Here is a 20926-nt window from a genome sequence, read left to right on the forward strand (position 1 = left end):
GGTCGGATTTGTTTGAGGATGCCATGGTCCACTAATATATAAGGCAGGATATTTGCATGTAAAAGCGTGATACACCTTAACAAAACCAGCAGTTGCATACACAAAAATCTTCACAAAGACAATGGGTAGGGATGTAGAAATGGGCAGCAAAGATAAAGGAGTGAATAAATAAAGCTCAAATCAAAGTGAAAGGTGGATATCTTTCTTTCTATTGTAATCTCACTTTGATGTTGCAGAAGAGTGAAGACATATTTTTCTTCAAAGTCAATAAAGCCAAGATTTTCACAGTTATACTTCATCTATACACATAATAAGACGTATAATATGAGTAGTCTTAAGGTTATACAGTGAATCAAATAAACAAACATGTATTTATTTGTTGAATATATTATTTTATTTTAACATCATTGTCATAGTTGAACTTTTAAGTTTCCCTTCATTCATTTAAAATGACCACCTCTGAATGTACACAAACTGCAAACTGTCAAAAATATACAAACAAATGCAGGCTTGTGCTATAGTCTGGTCAAATGTCTAAAAACAGTGGCACTGGGAGGAGCTATATAGAAAGAGAGAGAAAGAGAGAGAGAGAGAGAGAGAGAGAGAGAGAGAGAGTGAAAGAAATTAGGAGGGAGAAAGAGAGAAGACATTGAAAGTGGTAAAGACATGCACAGCATTATTGAGAGCACCAACTGTGGTGGTCCCAGTGCGTGGTCCTTGGGGTCATTGGAAAAGTCCATACATTTCATCATCGGACAGAGGCACAGACTGCCTGCCATGGAGTAGGTCAGAAACAAAAGTTGCTTGTTGATGAAACTGTTAGGCACATCTTTGTTTTTTGTGGTTTTACATTTTCTGTAAAAGTCAAGTGTCATTTTAAATGTTAATGTTCAACAAAAAATAAAAATAAAACATACAGTTAAAAAAAGAGAAACAAAGCTTTTCAAAGTCTTTCTGGAATCTCTGTTTTGCCAGTGTCTGGATGTTGGCACATATTTAACAGACTGTAAGTCTTATCACATATGTGGTCACAATAGGATACTTTGCAGCCGTTAGGAATAATGGTAATGAGACTGAGTGGTCTAATACCAATAGTAGTATTATGAACAGCCAATCAAATGCTCAAATCTTTGGGGTTCCCCTTGTAGGTTTTCTTGGGCTCCGGAAGAGTGGAGTTTGACGGGCGGCTGGGGTTACTCTTCAGCGTGCTGTAGTACTCTCTTACTTTGGCCGCTACAAAGTTGTCATCATCCTCTTCATCTTCTGAGTCCTCTCTCCGGAAGCTGCGGAGGGGGGAGACGTCGCGCCCAAGGCTGCGTGCTCGGTACCGCGGCTCTGGAGAGCTCCCGCGGCTGGGGTAGCGCTCGTCCCTGTCCAGCCTGTCGGGGGATCGACCCCTGAGGAGGGAGCTGTACCTCAGGTAGGCAGAGTCGGAGTCAGGTGTGCGTACTCTGGGTAAAGTCACATCTCTGAAGGGATCCCTGGTGTTGCGGGCCACTACATCGCGCATCAGGCTCTCCCCCCCTGTAGGCTCTTTCCAAAGAAGAGGCTCTGTTGAGGAGACTGTCCTCCCCATACAGCCGCTCCTCTCTGTGCAGGGATGGAAGTGTAGCCTCACGGTTTAGACGGTCCAGGGCGGGGGGCTCTCGAAGCACACTCGGCTCTGAAGGTGGGGTGGGTTCAGGAGACTGGGGCACCTCCTTCAAGACCTCCCCATTGGGTTTCTCATTGTTGGGCTGCCGCTGTCGGTCTTGGGAGGCGTACCTGCGGTAGGGGTCAGGGGAGTGGCGGTGATGTCTGGTGGGGGAGTGTCTCCTGGTGCGGTGTGGGGAGCGGTGGCGATAGGGAGAGTGGTGGCGATAGGGAGAGCGGTGGCGATAGGGGGAGCGATTTGGAGAGCGATGTCTGTGGTGGCCTGAGGAATGGCCATGACGTCTGTCCGGTGAGCGGCCGCTTCTATGGCGACTGTCCAGTGCGTTCTCGGCGCTGTGAGAGCGGTGTTTGCGCTCAGGGGAGCGGTGGCGGCTGCGGTGAGGCTGCCCACTGCTGCTATCCTTGTCCTTCTTCTTGAACAGCTTGACGGGGGACCTCCTCCCTTTGCTTTTCCCTGTACCGCTCTTTTTATGGGGGGATCGATGGCGATGATTGGAGTGGTGGTGCCTTCCTGTGCCGCTGGAGTGACGGTTGGTGTCCTTCTTGCTCCTGGATGAGTGTTGGGGTTCTGGTGGGATGCTTGCCTCTGACGGTTCATTGAATGAGGGCAGGCCACTCATTTCCGCAGCGTTTTGTAACCCTGTGGCTGCGTTGACTGCACTGATGTCGCTGGGGTCTGTAACATAGGGCAGTGGATCAAACATACATCACATCTAAAGTGGGGCATCTCAGAGTGCTTAAAAACTCTAATCAACTTGATTTGGTTGACTGCTCTTAAAGGCTTTTAACCTTGTATTTACAATTATCATCAATCAGTTGTTATTAGAAACCATATTCAGCCAGTTACTATTAAGCACTCTGAGATAGGCACCCAGACCCTAAGCACTCCTATCTGGTTTCACTTTCTCTGACCATGCTGAACCGCTCAAACAAGAAACTGAAAACATTAGCAATGAAAGCCATTGTGATGTCGAAGTTAATTCTTGTGCCAGTGGTAGCTTAAAGATGAGAATAAAAAGCATGGACAGAATCATGGAGCAGCCATAGAGTAAAAAGAAACGCCTGTTTGGTACAAGTGGGTTATGCAGCCTAATTACACTCAACACTTGGATGTTGATGAGTTTTCTGACTAGCCATGCTATTTCATGCTCTCCTGACATGACATTAACTATCTGAAAACACCTAAGAATATATGTAAAAATAGGAGTTTGGTTATAAAGCCTAGTACACTGACTGCATTTCACTTCAAAATAAGCAGTAGATAGTATGAACTGTGATTGCGGATGCGACGGCAATGACAATGCATTTATGGACAAATGTATTTAAATAACTGAGAAAATAGAATGGATGACCGCACAAGACAGAGGACAACCAAGAAGAAGACAGGCTGTGTGTGGCGGACGACAGGGGAGGACAGTTACAAACCGTGGTCTGATTTTGGAGGACAGAGGCCTCCCCCAGCTTGTCATTTTCATACATGCAGTGAGATGGGGAGCAACCATCCCTGAAGAAAGACAAGAGCCCAGCGCAAAATAAAGAAGAGGAGAAAGAGAGAAAAGTACAGTTTAAATCACACTGAACCAACCTGAAGCAAGAAAAGAAGAATTACTGTTTGTGTTGATTTTCAATAAAAAAGTGTTTATTGGATCATTGAATCATTCAGAACAGAGACAGTCCAAGATATTGCCCCAGTGGACCCACACACCCAGACACACGCACATGTGAACAGAAGCAGCAGAAACCCAACTGAAAAGAAGACAGTGAGACCCACAACACCAGCGTATGAAGCAGTATTACATAGCCGACAAATAAAAAAGAATACTGGCAGGACGGCCAAAGTCGTGCCAACTCAAAATATAAACCATGATCAAAATATACAAATACGCACATGTGATAGTGGTGCATGTAAAGACAGCACATTCTTAGCGCAAAACAATTTACACCAATGAGCGTCTCTAGACAGGCAAATGCTTTTCCACTGTAATAAAAAAGTAATAAAAAAACAAACAATGACTCTGGACTATTAAGTAAAACTGAGCAGTAATTAAAAAAAGAAATGTTCCATAAATATTATGGAGAATAGACATAAAAATCAAATTTACAGTTAAACAATTCATGCAGCAATAGACTTTTATCCATTAATATGTGGTTTTAGTTCATGGCTCTGTACATTGAACAAAAATACTTGTAAAAATGCCTCTTTAAGTCACTGTACAAAATGTATACTTTAATCAGTTATTCTATTTCGGGATTTGGGAGGGGCAGATCCTAGAACCACAGCTGATCATTGACATTAACAGTGGGTGCAAATAAATCCAAGGATTAGTGAGTAATGTCAAGCACAATACAGTGACATTTTCTCAGTTTCAGAGAGCACAGGCCCCTGCTCTGTCCGTTCTCAGCTCCAATCCTTTGAATTCAGTAGCTTACATTCACCTTCAATAAATATCATAAATATGTTTGTGACACATCTTAACCAAAAGAGTAATGCTTTAACAAGAATGTCCCATTTTACCACGGGATGCAGTGGATCAAGTTTTTCCTTAATGCTAAATAATATTAAACATTTATAACGCTTCCATCCACGAAGAATACTGACTGTACTAATCTGCCCATTCAAACCATGTAAACGGTAGTAACGTAGCACTGACATGACACCCACACCATGTAAAGTCCCAGCAAGCCCAGTGCTTTTGCTCAGTGCCTATAAGGTGACAAGAGAGAGCGAGATGAAAAAGGGCAGGGCCAGAGCAGGTGAGCGGCCCGTCCAGCTAATGCTTCCATAGAAAACAGAGGTAACAGTGACTTCCACCAGAAAGACACCCAAAGACACCCGGTCAGTTCGTTTACACGCCCACCACCGTCCACTGCAGAGTCCCCCCTACTCAGGGCGTGAAGATGGGTGAGAAGGGAATGTTTTCGTAGATAGACCCACCATATTCGGGCACTGAACCGTCTCCCCTCTTGAGCACCAGGTGGACGCGCCGGCCACCGCTTTTGATGAGCTCGATGGCACGGGCGTGCTTCATGCCTTTGGTGCTCTCGCCGTTGATCTCCAGGATCTCATCGCCGACCTAAGAAAACGCAAAGCAAAATCAGATACAGGCGGAGGGTATGAGAAGGAAATATCTGTGGTGGATGGAAGCAGATAATGTGATAATGTGAGGAAAAAGTGTGCAGACAGGAAGATGAGATAAAATTGTAAAATCGTGGAAAAGCAGAACATCTTCAGAATTGATAGTTTTCGGGGAAATTGCTTTGTGTTCTGCTGGGGGGTCAGTTACCATGGCAACACATGATTAACATGTCTGTAAAGAAGTGATTTTTTTTCCATTGGAGCTTGTGATCAACATGAGCGCCCATTGCCCTGTTTAGAAGTTTGTTTGCCTCCATAATAAAAGGTGAATGTGACTAGAGTTTGGGAATTGAAATATTTGTAAGTTTTGTTAAATCAATGAAGGTTTAACAATAGGTTAAATACTAAACTTACATGTTCATTCAAATATTCACTAGCAGATGTATTTACCAGTACTGCTCCAACAGTTTATCAGATTATTCTACAGCAATAGAGACGTTTACATCCAGATTATGTTAAAACAAAACCCAGATTACAGTCTAACACACTTGAGTTACAGAGCTTCAGACAGATCAGTGTCTCCAGTTATCTTTACTCCCCCAAGGAATGTTGACATCTCGGTATGACATCGCTTAAAGTGTCCATACATACATATCTATCTCCACATGCTGCCTATAGTATGTTTTCCTGTTTGTATATTAACAGATTCCAGGGGAGGTAAATTGTGTCTGGAAGCAGCTACTGTGACGCTGAGGGGGAAATGAGAGGGAGAGACAGACTGGAGGAAGAGAAAAGCTCTGCACTCCTCCTCTGCTCTTGTCTCGATGCCTGCAGATATCTGTCAGGGCTGTCTGTGCCCAGGGGAATCCTCCCTACAGCGCGATCTCGCCCCAACACCTCTGTCTCACACAACTGCTGCTATTCATATCAGGGCTAATAAAGGCCAAGTCTGCAAACACGCGCTTCCTCAAATGCCCTGGTGAAATTTAACAACCCCAAAAAGAATCCTAGCCCGAGAAACAACAAGAACTAATTTGTTTTATCTATCATGAAAAGATCAGATCTCATAAAGGGGCTGTACACAGTATTTTTCTTCAAGTAAAATGTCTCTTGCCTCAGACTGTACAGTATAGAGAAGTGGACTAATGGAGCGTGACGTCACCCATAGCGTTCGGCTCACGAGGCTTGCAGTTATCGGAGCAAATTTGGAGCAATTTATTTATGGACAAAATTGTGAAATAAAAACACCAGGATCATATAGAGCGGGTTAATATGAACACTTTAAAACCAAAATGACAAAGCTCACAGCAGCAGAACGAGGGGTGACAACTTTTCAATGTAAAGTTAATTGTAATTTAAAGCCAGGTCAGCTACGTCCATTTATTTTCACAGTCTATAACCTTGCCCCAGATAAATTGTAAAAGCAGTTCTCAGGCTCATTTCCACTGGTGCAACTTAACAACCCAACCCAAAAAAGAATCTTAGTCGGAGAAACAACAAGAACTAATTTGTTTTATCTATTATGAAGAAGATCAAATCACTTAAGCGGCTGTACACAATATTTTTCATGTCTAGCCCCCAGGTCAGATATACTGTATTGTCAAAGCAGCTCTTAAGGTAAAATGAGAATGGTGTGTCTCATTCAAACCAGTAAATAAGGCTGGTGCGCTGTTAGCATGCTAGTTGTTGTTAACATTAATGTGACGGGAAACTCTGCTCTGGCCTATGAAAGAAGAAAAGCTCCTATAAATCTTATCTTTGTGGTGAATAATTAGGATGGTAGCCATGCATTGCAAAAAAATTTAATTATGTAGTCGTAGTTTTTTTTAAAAGACACCAGGTACAATGCTATGTTTAAACACTGCAAAATTACGGAGGAAAGAGCTTCAGATCTGTGCAATTCATCAAACAAAAGGTTAAATCTAGCAGCAGTCAGATCAATTAATTCAAAAGGCATATCTGGAGTCTGTTCTCATGTCTGTATGCGCTGTATAAAGTGATTGCCCGAGCCTGAATGCAGTGTGTTTGTAGCCAGCCAAGCAGATCTAACAGTAATTGGAGGGTACATTATGCATAAGCAATTATCTTGATAGATTTTTTCCCTCCACATTGCAAAAGGCAATGTGCCATTCTCATCAGCCACTCACAATCAGCTGCCAGGGGCCTCTAGTGTACCTGAGAGCTCCACTTTATTTTATTAACTACACGAGAATGCAACAGGTCAAACTTAAGACAGATATTGTTGATTCAGTCTGCTTTGTAGTTGTTATTTATACATAAGTATTCAGACCTGGAGGTGCGTGAATTTAAATATTTTCTTTTCTTTTCTTGATTGTAAAGCTCTGGGCACACAAAATCACAAGCAAAACAACTCACTCATATGTCACCTTAGGTTCACCTCTACCAAATGCAGAATGTTTTTAAGAAAGTTTTGTTTAAAGATCCCCACAATCCAATATTCATGGGATTTCAGCTTCGTGTTTATGTGTGATAGTTTTAGGGCACTTTTCCACTGTTTTCAGAATAATCAAAATTTAAAACAGTAAACATGGTGATTAACAACTAAAAACAAAAAAAATATATCTCTGGAAAAGTCCTCAAAATGTTGCATATATTGAATAAGGATATTGTTATTTGCTATGGGAGTGGTGTTTTTATCATTCTCAAACCCAGAGGGACAAAAATCAAATCAATCAATATTTGCTAAGAAGATGACTCATAGTGAATACTGAATGAGCACATTGTTGCCCTTGTGGTTCATACCCTCATCTTGCCGTTGCGGACAGCTGCCCCCTCCTCTGCTAGCCTCAGCACGTACAGGTCCATGTTGTATTCTCTGCCTCCTCTCAGGCTGAAGCCGAAGCCTTTGTTGTCCCGCTCCAGGTCCACCGAGTAGAACTCCCCATCCTGGTGCACACAAAAACACGAGAGCAACAGGGTAAGTGTCAGCTCAACATTCTATCTCTATAGTGTAAAACAGAGTGAAAGGACAGGTCAGATTTCTATAGCAAAATCTATTGTTTAGATAGACAAGATAAACACATACTTTATTGATCCTGAAGGAAAGTCAATACAATACAAAAAAACTAAAGTTCAAAGTGAAACCAGGCCTGTCCGTACAATGGCTCGGCGGTCAAATGCGGCCCTCAGACCAATTTTTCTTGGCCCTCAGGTTTCCAGGTAAATTGTCACATATTACCTTAACCATAGTTTTTTAGGTTTTAAAACGTACCTTGATAAAGTTGATATCAAATATTTAGCCCTGTTGAGGATCTAATCGTTAATAAAGGTTTGGTAACTCATCAGCCAGTTTTACTTCGTTTCACTTCCTACAAACCGTCTGACCTTGCAGTGTTAGAATTCGTTCGCTTGACGGTAGGCGGGTACTTTTTATCATTTAACCAATCGCTGCTATTTGGTCATGACGTATGTAATGCGCCGCTAATGGGGCTAAATGGTATATTACGCTTTTCCCAAATCCCATAGGAAGAAGGGCAATAATGTCTTTCCCCTTGATAAAATTCACCCAACATTCTCTTTGTTCCAGCTTTAAATCCTCGATCTTGGGAATCGTTGACAACACTGAATATATGGCTCTTCGCTGATTGGCTGGTGCCCGAACTTGCACTTCTGGGGTTTTTGCCAACCATCTATTGCATTTTGATTCCTGACCTAGTCGCTGGAGAGAAATGAGAAACTAGGTGGCGCCAGCCTGGCTACCTGTAATGCCGTCCGAGTCAGTGTTTTCATATGTGGCCCTTGAGAAACATTTTTGGACACCCCTGACTTAATCATTTGGACAAACTGTGAGATTGCAGATGTGTTGTGGCTTATACTTAATCTCTGTAATTACAGGCCCTATCCACATGAAACAAAAACTGTGACAAAGTACTTATTCAGTCTATTTATTAAATTATTTATTCTGTCTCAGTCAGAATTAATAAACAAATGTGGACTTGTTGTGCAATTATTCAACCCCAAAGATGTGATGGATGTTAGGACTGTAAGGTGTAAGATTAATACAGCAAGTTTGTGGAGCTTATCCCTAATAAATAATTATACGGTAAAACATTTGTGGAGCTGTAATATCTCCTTGCTTCTTTGCTTCTTTACTTCCTTGCAAAAACTATTATCTTAAAAAACAAAACAAAAGAACAGAGGGCACAAGGACTCAATTAACTCACTGAACTGGGGAGTGACGCAACGTGAAATGGGTATAAAACAAGAGACAACTTTTAAATGTGGTTTTTAAAATTTGATACAACATTTTAATAGACGACAGGATGACCTCAAAAGCTAAACAACAGCTACAGTTAATTGAAAGCAAAGTACTCAGTTAAGTTTACTTGATGTGAGTATTTTTTCTTTCAAAATAGCAAATCTCCCATAGGTCCCTGCTCTCTATCTGAAATCATGACATCATCCATTTCTACAGCGTGAACATAAAGAAGATAAAGATATAGGGGCAACCAGGCAGACCACTACAGCAGCAAGGGCACTTTAGCGATTCAGATTCTACTGTTGTGTCCTTTAAAGAGATTTCACAACTAGGGGACGAATGCCACCTTGGGGAAAGTCACCCGCCTTTAATAGTGGTGCCACACTCTCCCAGACTTGCAGATGCCCCGGTGGAGAGATGGTGAATTATTTATGCCTCGGGTTAGAAGTGGACAGAGACAGGGGACGGACAGAGAGAAAGGGAGGGAGAGAGAGACAGGAGGAGCCAGGGCAGCTAAAGGACAAGCAAACAGCTCCGACTACTCCTGTCCTCGCGTCTCTCCCTAATCTGCTCTGCTTTTGGATCAATGCTATCAGGGAACGCCATCTCTACCACAGCAGATTAATGCGCCGGCCAACGCACTGGACTGAGGGGCTACTCTGAAAGAAAACAGGCTTCCCATAATGCACTGATCCCGATAAGGCCAGCAGGTAGCGGTGCGAGGAAATAAATAAGAACAAGCTTTGTCCTTGGCCAGCTGGGTGGGCAGAAGGGTGAATGAACAGTGTATGGGCGGATGAAAAATATAATGAAACAATAATAGGGTTTATACAGTGTTAGTCTCACCTGTGAGACTTGAGTCGGAGGTTGTGGAGGCGGAGCTTGCGGTGCTTTGAACTCAAACGATTCTTGTTTTGGTTTGGTGTTGGTCCTGGAAAGAGGAGAGACAAAAAAAAAAGGGAGTTTAATAGAAGAAAAGCTTGCCTATAAATGATCAAGGCCAGATGGGGACGGCTAGTTAGCATAATAAATAGCTTTATGACGTCTTGTAAAAAGAATATTGGAAATCTCAGTCACATAAAAATTTAGAGCAATGCATAAACTTCAAAACAATGTGCAAATGCAGTATTTTTCTTGTCTGTTACTATGGCTAATGCAGTGTTTATTACTATCCAATAACGGTTTATGTGCAAAACATGTAAGCAATAATATGTTACGTAATTTTTCAAGATTTGAAAAGAAAAAAAAAAGATAACTGTGAGGTTTTTGCTTTTTTTGGGGGCTGTAAAATCTTGCTGATTGGCTGAGGACAGAGCCACACCCACAGATGCAACAGAGTAATTTTTTATTGAGTTTTCTGTTTCATTCAAATGTCAAATAATGCCAAAAAATAAAAATAAAAATTAGGGAGTTGTGCATGAAAAGTATGAATTAGGGTCCTATAGGAGGGGTGTAGGGAAGGTGGGGTGGGTGAGGTTGGGGATAATTGTTGGGGTACACAAGGAGCACTATTTTCATTAAGCTCTCTTCAGATATGTTATATATTATTTTATTTATTTGGCTGTGTTACAATCTTCTGTTTTGCTGCTGTTTTCTTCTTTTTCATTTGCCATTATCTTTTCTGTAGCAGTTTATTCTGTCAGATGCATCCGCAAAAAAAGTACGAAGTCAAATTGTCTGGCCTCATAAGTTGACATTTCTTACCTGGCCTCCGGTGCAGCCTGTTGCTGGGCTGTGTGAGTGGTGGTAATAGTGGCTATCTTCTCCGCGTTGGTCAACAAAGACGCATTTGAAGATTCTAAAGCAGGGAAAAAAGAGTGAATATGTTACTTCCAGAATTTCCACGCACTGTGAAGGAAAGAAATCGATATTAAACCTGGTTCACGTTAGTCATAATATTGCTTTTTGTCAGTTGGTGTGGCTCATGTATCTTATTGAAAATGACTCTGCCTCAAGCAAACATGAAAAAGTCTTCAATTAGCACATATTATTGACGTGTGCTAAGTCCATACGGAGACTAGATCAATACAATATAAGCACAAAATGAAGCCTAGTTCTGGTGCTAAAGATTTTAATTCATAAGCCACACTTTTTTTATTTAAACGTGACTTGTGTACCGAACTTTTTGTGCGGGGGATCCGCAGCCTGCTTTTCTCAATGGAGATGCTTTTCCTGCTTTGTCTGGAATGTTCCACAATTTAGCATTAAACTTATCTTGCATTTATTCTATTACAGGTGGTTTACTGTAGCCTGATTCATCAGAAGGTTTCACTTGGTAGAAACCGTCTGACCTTGCAGCGTTGGAATTCGTTCGCTCGACGGGAGGTGGGTACTTTTTATCATTAACTAATCACTGCTATTTGGTAGTCATGTATGCAATGTGCTGCTAACGGGGCCTGCTGTTAACTAATTAAGCTTTTCCCAAATCCCGTAGGAAGAATGGCAATAACTTCTTTCCCCTTGGTAAAATTCCCCAAACATTCTCTTTTTTCCGGCTTTAAATCCTTGATCTCGGTAATTGTTGACAACACTGAATATATGGCTCTTCCCTGATTGGCTGGTGCCCGAACTTGCACTTCCGGGGTTTTGTGAACCGTCTAGTGTATTTTGGACTCCTGACCTAGTTGCTGGAGAAAAATGAAACTGAGTGGAGGCACTAGGTGGCGCCAGCCTGGCTAGATTTACTGTCAGCTGTGAGTGGGTCTGCCTCTCCACAGATCTGCTGTAACTTAGCCTGGTGGTATTATCCGCTTTCTTCTTGGTGGTAGATACGTTCAATGCCCCACTGTTGAACATTCCAGGCAAAGCATTCACATTTCCATGGAGACCATCAGGCAGCTTACCCCTCGTCAAAAAAGTTACACAGTGCAGCTCTAATCACACCTCCATAAGGACTGCTAATAATGTGACCAGCCAAAGCGCAGTCAATAGCAAGAGCTGTCCCTTTGGTTTCCATTGACTGTTTGCCAAGAGCAGTAGGACGCTAGAGTAATACTGCCTTCTCATTTGTTGTATTGATCATTTGTCATCACAGTTGTCAATTTTCTTCGAGGCATTTTCTTTTTTCTTAAACGTATCACCAGAGACTTCCTTTCTGACTGATCAAGCAGGCTGCGCTCGTGTCAGAAATCTAAATACTACTTTCTCTCTCTCATCCCAATTCAATCATTTTGTGTTGTCAGTGAATCACATCGAGTCTTAGTGGCAGAAACAGTGCATCATTACACCGCTCCTGCCGCATGGAGAAACTTTCCTACTCCCTAACAGCCTATTCTCCCTCGTCTATCTGCGGTTATTTGATTACAGCTCGGCACCTTGCTCGCCATTCCTCTCACGATCTTGCACCCCCTCCTCTTCCTCTCCTATTCATCTCCTCTACCTCCACCAGCCACTCTATAATGGCCAGTAGGCTAAACTTTGATTAAGCTAAGCCCACAACGGAGAGTGCTGGTCAAATGAACGGCGACGCAGCTGGAAATAAACCTTAAGCAAAATCCATGGGGGGGGGGGACTTTGTAGTGTGATTCTCAGCGTGACATCTACACTTAAAATACGCCATTGTGTGATTTTTGCTGGTCGGTGCAAGTCATTGAGTCATTTCCTTAGCCAAAAGACGAGAGAATGAAACCGGTTCAATACCAGGCTCTACACATTCATAGACAATGTCACATTTTAAATAAGACATCAATTACTGACATTTCTGTTCATGAGTAGTAGGTCTGGAAGGAACATAACATGGAAGACACAATTTCATTTTTCTCATCTTGCAACAACTTAATCTCTTACTTTATCATAGACCTTGGACTATTCACTTTTGGATGACTGAAACTATAAGTATCCTGTATTTATCATGGTATAGCACAATCACATAGTATTTAACAACAGAGGTGGGGACTTGCAAGTCGTGATTTGGACTCGACTTGCAAGGACTTGAGACTTGACTTGAGACTTGACTTGATAAAATAAACTTGGGACTCGACTTGGACTTGAAGCTCATTGACTTGGGATTCGACTTGGACTTGAGGTCTGTGACTTGAAAAGACTTTCTGTTCTGACTGTAATGATTTGCACTTAGATCTTGTCAAGACATTTAAAAAGGAAAAAGTAGCATTTCTACAACTTTTATATAAATATTCATATGTAAATATAGCATGACTTTTATAAGTACAGTTTAGTTTAAAATTCATATAAATAGCAAAAATTTAAGCTTTATTTGGTAGGCTTTGGTTTAAAGACTTGAAATGACTTGAAACTCAAAGCAGAAGACTTGGACTTGACTTGGACTTAAGAGCCACTCAAGACTCGATTTGGATTTGCCTGTATTTGACATGGGACTTGACTCGGACTTCAGGTCAAAGACTTGAGACTTGCAAAACAATGACTTGGTCCCACCTCTGATCAACAATACTGATACCAAAAATATCTATTTGGTTGGAAATTTAAGATGACCGCATGAAAATTTCTGGAGATGGAAAGTGAACTGCGTGATTCCATGGAAACAGAAAGTTAAATCCATACTTTGGACACATTCTCCATGGAGATAGATCAGTTTTATACTACACTGTGGAATATTACAGCCAAGGAACAAAATTGGAAACAAGAAGAAGGCCTTCCTCCAAGTCAAATAAGAGCCAGGTTTGTGGATATAAAAGCCCGCTAAGAGTAAGAATATACTGTATATTTTTCAGCGCATTAAAAACATAATGAAGAAAATATTTTATTTTTGTGTATTTTGGGCAAAAAATTGCATACTATGGCTTTAAGCAGACTACTAAACTCACATAAAACTTGATGAATAATGAATCAATTTGTAAATTTCCCTTACACCAAGATTTGCACCAAGCCTCCAAAGTTTGTTATTGAACTCTTATGGATGTAGTTATATTTCCTACATCAACCAAAACAACTCTTCTTTCCTGATCTGGCTATAGGAGACGGGGCTTTATAGGCATAATATTACTATGCAATACAAGTCTAACAAAGCACACTGCAGCATTTTAAACAGTTAAAAGATTGACAACAACAAGTCTGAAACAGTTGTAGCATGCATGTAAACATTTCCCAACAAATCACATCTCGTCATTTCACCTTCCTCTGCACTGTGTTGCGTATTTTCTTAGCAGCACAATTTTGGCTTACTCTGATCATCTGAGTCTGTATACAGAAAGTTACAAAATAAAAAAAATGCTTCTTCATCCATAAGAAGTGAGCCGGAAAGCAAGCCGGAGCGGACAAATAGCTCCAATTTCTAGCGGCGCTCAGGTTGACAGGAAGCAGCGCCTCCTCTACACGCACACATACACTTAATTAAACAGTATTTGTAGGGGCTGAAAAGCGAATCTGACAGCACAAAGCAGCTAGAGCTCTCAGGCCGGGATGACTTAGAAAAACTTTAAGCCCATTTGACACGGAGGACACACCCAGGCGTTTTATCTTCCTGACATGACAACTTAAGGATTTTTAAAAGCAAGGTTTTTTTTCTCTTAGCACAAATAAGACAAAATGGATTTAAAATAAAGAGAGGATGCAGTTATTTAAACAAGAGGTGGTATGTGAGCACTTTATAACTTCTTAAATAACAGCCCTTGAGTACTAATGAAACAACTGTCTTAACCAATTGTGTTTCAAGTCATTTATATGCTCTGCCTTCTCAGTAGCAGAAATATCAGCCTCCTCAACCCCTGTCTCCTCATTTTCACTATCATCAATAAGAAATGGTCATTCTCAAATTCTTGTAGGACTAAAATAAGATCAGACTAAATACACGTTTGTAGGGCACCTATGCTAATCTGATCTAAAGATTTAAAGGTGCATTATGTAACATTTCCACCACTTGTTAGTCTCTTCGTAATTTAATGCAATATTTAAGTTTCAGTTTAATGCTTTACTGTGGAACATTCCAGGCAAAAAATAACATCTCCATGGATACAAGGAAACTGCATAGTGCACCTTTAATTAACAATTTATTCATTAACTTCTAGCGAAGGATTATTTAGCAAAATACTGTGCATGAAACAAAACATTTGTGTACATACCATCTCCAGGAATGATGCGCAGTGTGACGGTGTTGCCGGCCTCCTTGATGAGGTTGACGATATCCGAGTGGGACTTGTTGGTAATGGAGCAGCCGTTCACAGCGAGGATGCGGTCCCCCACCTTCAGCTTCCCGCAGCGGTCAGCTGGGCTCCCCTCGATGATGCGCCCTATTTTATGGGGCATGGCCACACATGCATTGCCAGCTGTGGTCACCATTGTCACATTTTCAAGCATTATGTGTGGTGTTCATTTGCAGGGAAATTAGCGGGAAAAGGGAAAATTGGAATAAGAGCAGAGAAGAAGAAGAATGTTAGGGGTTAAATTACCGATTGCAAGCCAAGCCAAAGCACCAGGAGAACTGCAGGTTACAATGCAAGGACAAAGTAGGCTCATTTGTACTGAGACGGCGAAGAAAAATGTCTTATATATCCATGACTATTTTATATTCACGACTGTTAGAAATTCAATATATCAACCAAATGGGTATATTTTGAACTATCATATGTCTTCCCCTATAAACTGAAATAATATCAGTCATTAGCTTTCGATGTCTTGAAAGGGCACTCTTTATCTCCAAGGCAGAAAAGGTTTCAAAAGCTCATCTAGACTCCCATCCAGAAGTCATTTGATAATCTGATGGTGCTGGTCTGAGAAACTTGTAATGCACTGAGCTAAATAAGTCCAGACTGCTACCATCAGACTAAAATGACATCTGGATGCCAGTCAAAACGTTGATTTCAAAAATAGTCCAGATGACTACCTTTGAAACCTCTGAAAACTTCTGAAACCTTTTCTCCATTGGACCTCTGTTGGATGAATGAGGGATTACACCAAATTGTTTATCTCTATTCAAATGTATTGGGCTTATTTCACTCTAATATAAATCTGACCTTTAAAAAGGTTCTATCCACTGTGGATTGTAAACGACTCAGAAATGTGTGGACAGAGGCTGGCTGAGCTGCTGTCGTTCAGGAGACAATAATAACGTGCTTCTCTCAATATTGACAGCACAGGCAGCGTGGGCAGAATTATGAGGTTTCTCTACTGCGAAACAGACATGGAGAACCTATTGGCTTACGAACGTTGAATTTTCTATTAGATGTGAAAGCTGGGTTAACTCATAAGCAAACCAGCCCCAAGGCCTTTCTTTTTACTTTGGCTGCTGAAATAAAGCTTGGGCACTTTGCGAGCCAACCTGGGAAGATGAACGTTTCCAGTCCACCCACACTGAAAGAGTTAGTAGTAGTGAAATGTCATAGTGGAGTAGACAGCACTACAAGGCAAAGGAGGAAGCGTAGTAAAAGTTGTACAAAAGATGAGACTTATCCACTTAGGTCTGCAGTCAAACTTTTAAGTGAATGTCAAGCCGGTGCTCTGTTGAGTTGGTATGCCTTTTCGAGATCTGATTGTAGGTACAATCAACAGCTCTGCCTATTAAAACTAGCTTGTTGAAAAGAGGGACTTGTGTTTATCTGAATCAGTTCAGTATTTGATATTTTTGTAACATAAGTATGCAGTATAATTAGCTGTTTAATGTCATATTACATTGTTCATTATAATGAATAGGGATGCACTGATCCGGCTTTTTCAGTTACGTTACCAATTCTGATACTATAGATTTAAGTAACTGCCAATACCAGATATCAACTGGTGGATTTTTTTTCTCCTTAAAACATAAATATGACTGAAATGATCTAAATGTGTTGCTGTTATTTATGTCTTAAGTCACTACAGAACCACTTTGAGAAAAAAGTTCAAATATTCTGAGACTTTCTGGCCATCAACAACCAGTAAATAGTCTTATTACATCAATTCATATGAAACGATATTTGGAAGAAATTCAGCAAGTTCCCTAGTAATGAATGAATTAATTACAATGTTCAAATACAGTATATTGTAGTGTAATTAGCACCAATTGCCAACTATGCCAACTATCTAACTGCTGCTAATCTTAAACAACCAAACCCTAACCATTTCCTAATCCTAACTTTGACCATAATCATACTTATAACTCTGTTCCTAAACTTCATTTCTTTTACTGAGCAATCATAGCAGACCATCCTCTGGACCTGACTATTTAGCTGTCACCAAGCAAATAACAAACAGCACATTTCTTGATTAGAGCATCTGCAGAGCGGCTGGACAATTTTTATTTTATTTTTTATTAAGAACTGTTTTTGTTTGTGTTCTACAAAAAAGGAGAGCACAATTCAAAACAGGGCATCGGCACTGCAGAGTGCCTGAACAAATCAACTCAGTGGCTATGTCAACTCAACAGTGCAGCGGCAATCAGGCAATGAACTAAAAACTAGGATGCTAAGACTTTCCGATTTGAATGAACACATTAACCTTGCTAATCAATTCTTTGTTCACTAATTTGGGGTGGGACGAGATACAATTTCTACAAAACGAGACAAGACATAAGACTGGATCTAAGAGAACGAGACGAAACGAGATTCTGACATTCTTTATAATAAATAAATAGTGAAATCCAGTTCCCAATTTTAGCTTCACCATTTTTGATCTACTTTATTTAATATTTCTGCTGCCATTGTAAGACTATATTATAAGATAATTTTCAGCATGTGTACACAATCTCGTGGCAGTTTTGTCTCACGAGATCTTGTGCAACGAGAGCTCGCCCATCCCTATTAATGTCACAGAGCTGCTTGTTTAAATTGCCATTTTGCTCCTGTTGGCAACCTGGCGGGGAGGAGAAGCCATTTAGGTTCAGCTGAATAATACAAGTGGCTTATGTAAGACCCACTCCACTTGTGATCAATTATGAAAGCACACAGAACAGCAGCCGTAGCAGCAGAGAAAGGGGTCTTAGCGTCGTATAGTTTGACATGTGCAGAAAATGAAAATGAGCAAGAAGAAACGCTGCTTTGAAGAGCGCCCGTATTGATCTTGAGACACTGTAAATAGCTTGGATCGGTGAAGGTTGTCAGAGTTTTTAGCATGCAGAGGTTTTTATAGTGGAGGCAGAGTCAGGCTGTACAGTTGGAAGGATAAAAGGCCCGAGTCATAAGAGAGAGAGAGAGGGAGGGAGCTATAAAATGTGTTTTATGTTTGACTAAGTGCAACACAATACAGTCCCTATCAGTATTTCAGTCAACAACATATAAAACGATCTGCTAATAGCCCTAACTTAACGAAAATGAAAAAGTTCTTGGGACATTCTGACTAAATTCTGTGTATATTTATCAGTGGTAATTATGAAAAAAAGATTTAAAGCATATTCAGCTAAGATTTAGTTAAATTATGCTTCTCAATTTTAGTCTAATTCTAGTCAGAAAGTCTTGCTAAAGTCTTGTAGTTGACCAACTGTATAATACAATTAGTAACCCTAAAGCTAGATTTCTAGAATTATATGGATACTTTGCAGTGATATCATGATGGGGGTGCTCTATATGCAAGTCTATAGTCAAATGTTGAGGAGGTACCATGGAGACACTGTCAAAAAAGTTTTAAGAGCTTCAGATAGAGCAGTGTCTACAGTTAGTTACACACCCTGAGGAAATGTTGATGATATCTGCTTCAAAATATCAATAGCATAGACCATCAACCACATGTACAAAGGATGTTGAGTTTGCTACTTTGCGTCACTATGGCCTAAAATTAAAATCATGTTGTTTCAATGGTAGCTTGGATCCATTTTCCACTTCCCTACTATTAATTTAGCATTCATCAGCATTAACAAAAATACATACAATTTTAGCTATAGTTGTATTCAGCTATTTAATCTGAATTTATTTATTTTTGTTACATTTTTGACAGCAAATAATAAATTGCCAAAAAAGTCGTTGCTGACTATACTAACACAGGTATGTATTGTGTATTGACTCGCTTTGCAATTTGTGTAGCAGGAAGCATCTTACCGAAAGTAGTTCCCGCGTCCGGTCGAGACACGGAGGAGACTATTACAAAACCGAACCCCTCGTTCTCCCCGCGGCGGATCTCTACGTCATAAGGCTGCAGGGCGGAGCTTGTGTTGGCAGTGGAGGTGGCGATGGGGGGCTGGGACGACGTGGTAGGGGCCGAGATTGGGACGACTGTATTTCCACTGCTGTTTGCCCCTCTCTCTCCTCCCCCTCCTCCTCCTCCTCCCCCACTCCCGATGCCCGATGTAGAGCCGCTGCCCGAGCTGACTGTGTTGAGAGAGTTCTGGCTGCCCTGTGGCGTACGTTTGCCGATTTCCTCTGTCAGGCTGGGTGCTTGGTTACTGCTGTGGTGGGACGAAGCAGGCGAGGGCGGCACGTCTCCCTCGGCTTTCACTAAAGATCAGAAAGAAGATGTGGTTAACAAGGTAAGAGGATTTGAAGAGGCCATGTTACACTATTTTCTGGTCTATGTTATAATGTTGTTTCCTCATCACAAACATAGCTGGGGTTGTGTTTTGTTTCATTCACGCATGTTTAACACACAGAAGCTGCATATTTAGGCTGAATTCTCTCAAACAGAAGACACTCTGTCCCAACTTGTGAAGTCATGTGTCAATACAGGAAGTATTCCACTGTGTTTTTAAAGTCCATACACCTTCTCCATTGAGATGTCATTGCTTTGCATTGACTGTTCACTGTATGACATTAAATTTATGTCCACAAAAAATGCTCAGAGGAATAGTGTTTTTATAGCTTAAAATACCTTGAAAATATTTATTCTTACTATGAGTGTGGTTGCCTTTCCCAAAATCTAACCTTTATGTACATGTTGCCATGGAATCATACCGGTTTAATGTCCCACTATGAACCATTCCAGGGAAAAAACAATTACATCTCCATGGAGACTGAGAAGTTACAGTCAGATGCAAAAATACATTCTCCTGTACTTTTAGAAAAAAACTGAATTGCTTCTCAAAGATCATTTATATTGTGGCCAGAATGACGATTATCATCTAATTTAGTAATCATCTCTTAAGATTATAGATGATTATACCTCGACACATTTCACTGGTCCAGCTAAGTTGATAAGACAAGTCCAGTGAGATCAGCCTGAAAGAAGCTCCACAACTATCTGCTCATCTGTTTAGACCAAAATATGAACTAACGCGCTGTGTGCCGCTGTGTATCTGGGCATTTCATTTCCTGTACAGCTACTCAAAGGAGGCGCCTCATATTCTCAACGCTCCAAGGCAGACTGAGAGACGCAGAAAATGCACTAATGTCTGCTTGCTGTCATCGGGCCGAAGGTTGACTGGCCTCTCCATCATATTTATGGCTCTTTCTTTATCGTGTGCAGGGGGAGATTGTTAGTCTGCAAAACTGTGCTGCTGCTTTCTGAAGTTCTACACATGCAATAACAGGGGAACTCTGCAACAAAAGCACTTTGGTACTTAAATACACAACCACTGATCTATATCTTGATTTAAAAGCCCAGAGTGACTGAACCACTTGTATCAACAAAAGTATATAAAATGAAAAGCACACTGCAAAACAGAATGGCCAGATGCAGTTCAGATGACTTGGATTCAGCATATTCTTCTTAATTTGAAGAGATTTTATCTGAAGAGACTTCCTGGTAAAATAAAAGGTTAAATATGGCCTTTAATATAGTTTATAAATATATAAAATAGATGGAGGATTTGACCTATTATGTATACAGTATATATGTATATATATTTAGGGTTGATGGGGGAATCTGGAGCGTCCAACGAAGAAACACCCAGACATAGAGAGAAAAAAACAAACACACACAAAAGCCCAGGAGATGAACCTAGAACTTTCTGTAAGGTGATAAGCAATAAATTGCTTATTATTTCAAACTAAATTAGTTTCCACTAGGATAAGGAAGACATCTATATATATATATATATATATTTTTTTTTTTTAACTTTCAAGCCTAAATCTTAACAACCACCAAAAATGTCATGAAGTTCCAAATAGACCCTACAAGCAACTACATTTAAAAATTAAGTCAGATCAAATACAGATAGCTAGTCT

At 40.7% G+C, this 20926-nt stretch overlaps 1 protein-coding gene across 1 annotated transcript in view; it reads right to left on the bottom strand.

The window, feature by feature from the left end:
- Positions 1-364: 364 nt before the first annotated feature.
- magi1b (membrane associated guanylate kinase, WW and PDZ domain containing 1b) overlaps positions 365-20926 on the bottom strand; it is a 154171-nt gene continuing 133609 nt past the window's right edge. Inside the window, 8 exon segments of the mRNA XM_055160545.1 lie at positions 365-1522; positions 1524-2329; positions 4589-4727; positions 7493-7636; positions 9795-9879; positions 10653-10746; positions 14984-15151; positions 18866-19261. Of these exon segments, the coding sequence (XP_055016520.1) occupies positions 1115-1522; positions 1524-2329; positions 4589-4727; positions 7493-7636; positions 9795-9879; positions 10653-10746; positions 14984-15151; positions 18866-19261 (2240 nt within the window). The 3' untranslated portion in view covers positions 365-1114.

The sequence above is a fragment of the Boleophthalmus pectinirostris genome, unplaced genomic scaffold (genome assembly GCF_026225935.1).
Source record: "Boleophthalmus pectinirostris isolate CB_2022bp ecotype Guang Dong unplaced genomic scaffold, ASM2622593v1 HiC_scaffold_3, whole genome shotgun sequence".
Taxonomy (NCBI): domain Eukaryota; kingdom Metazoa; phylum Chordata; class Actinopteri; order Gobiiformes; family Gobiidae; genus Boleophthalmus; species Boleophthalmus pectinirostris.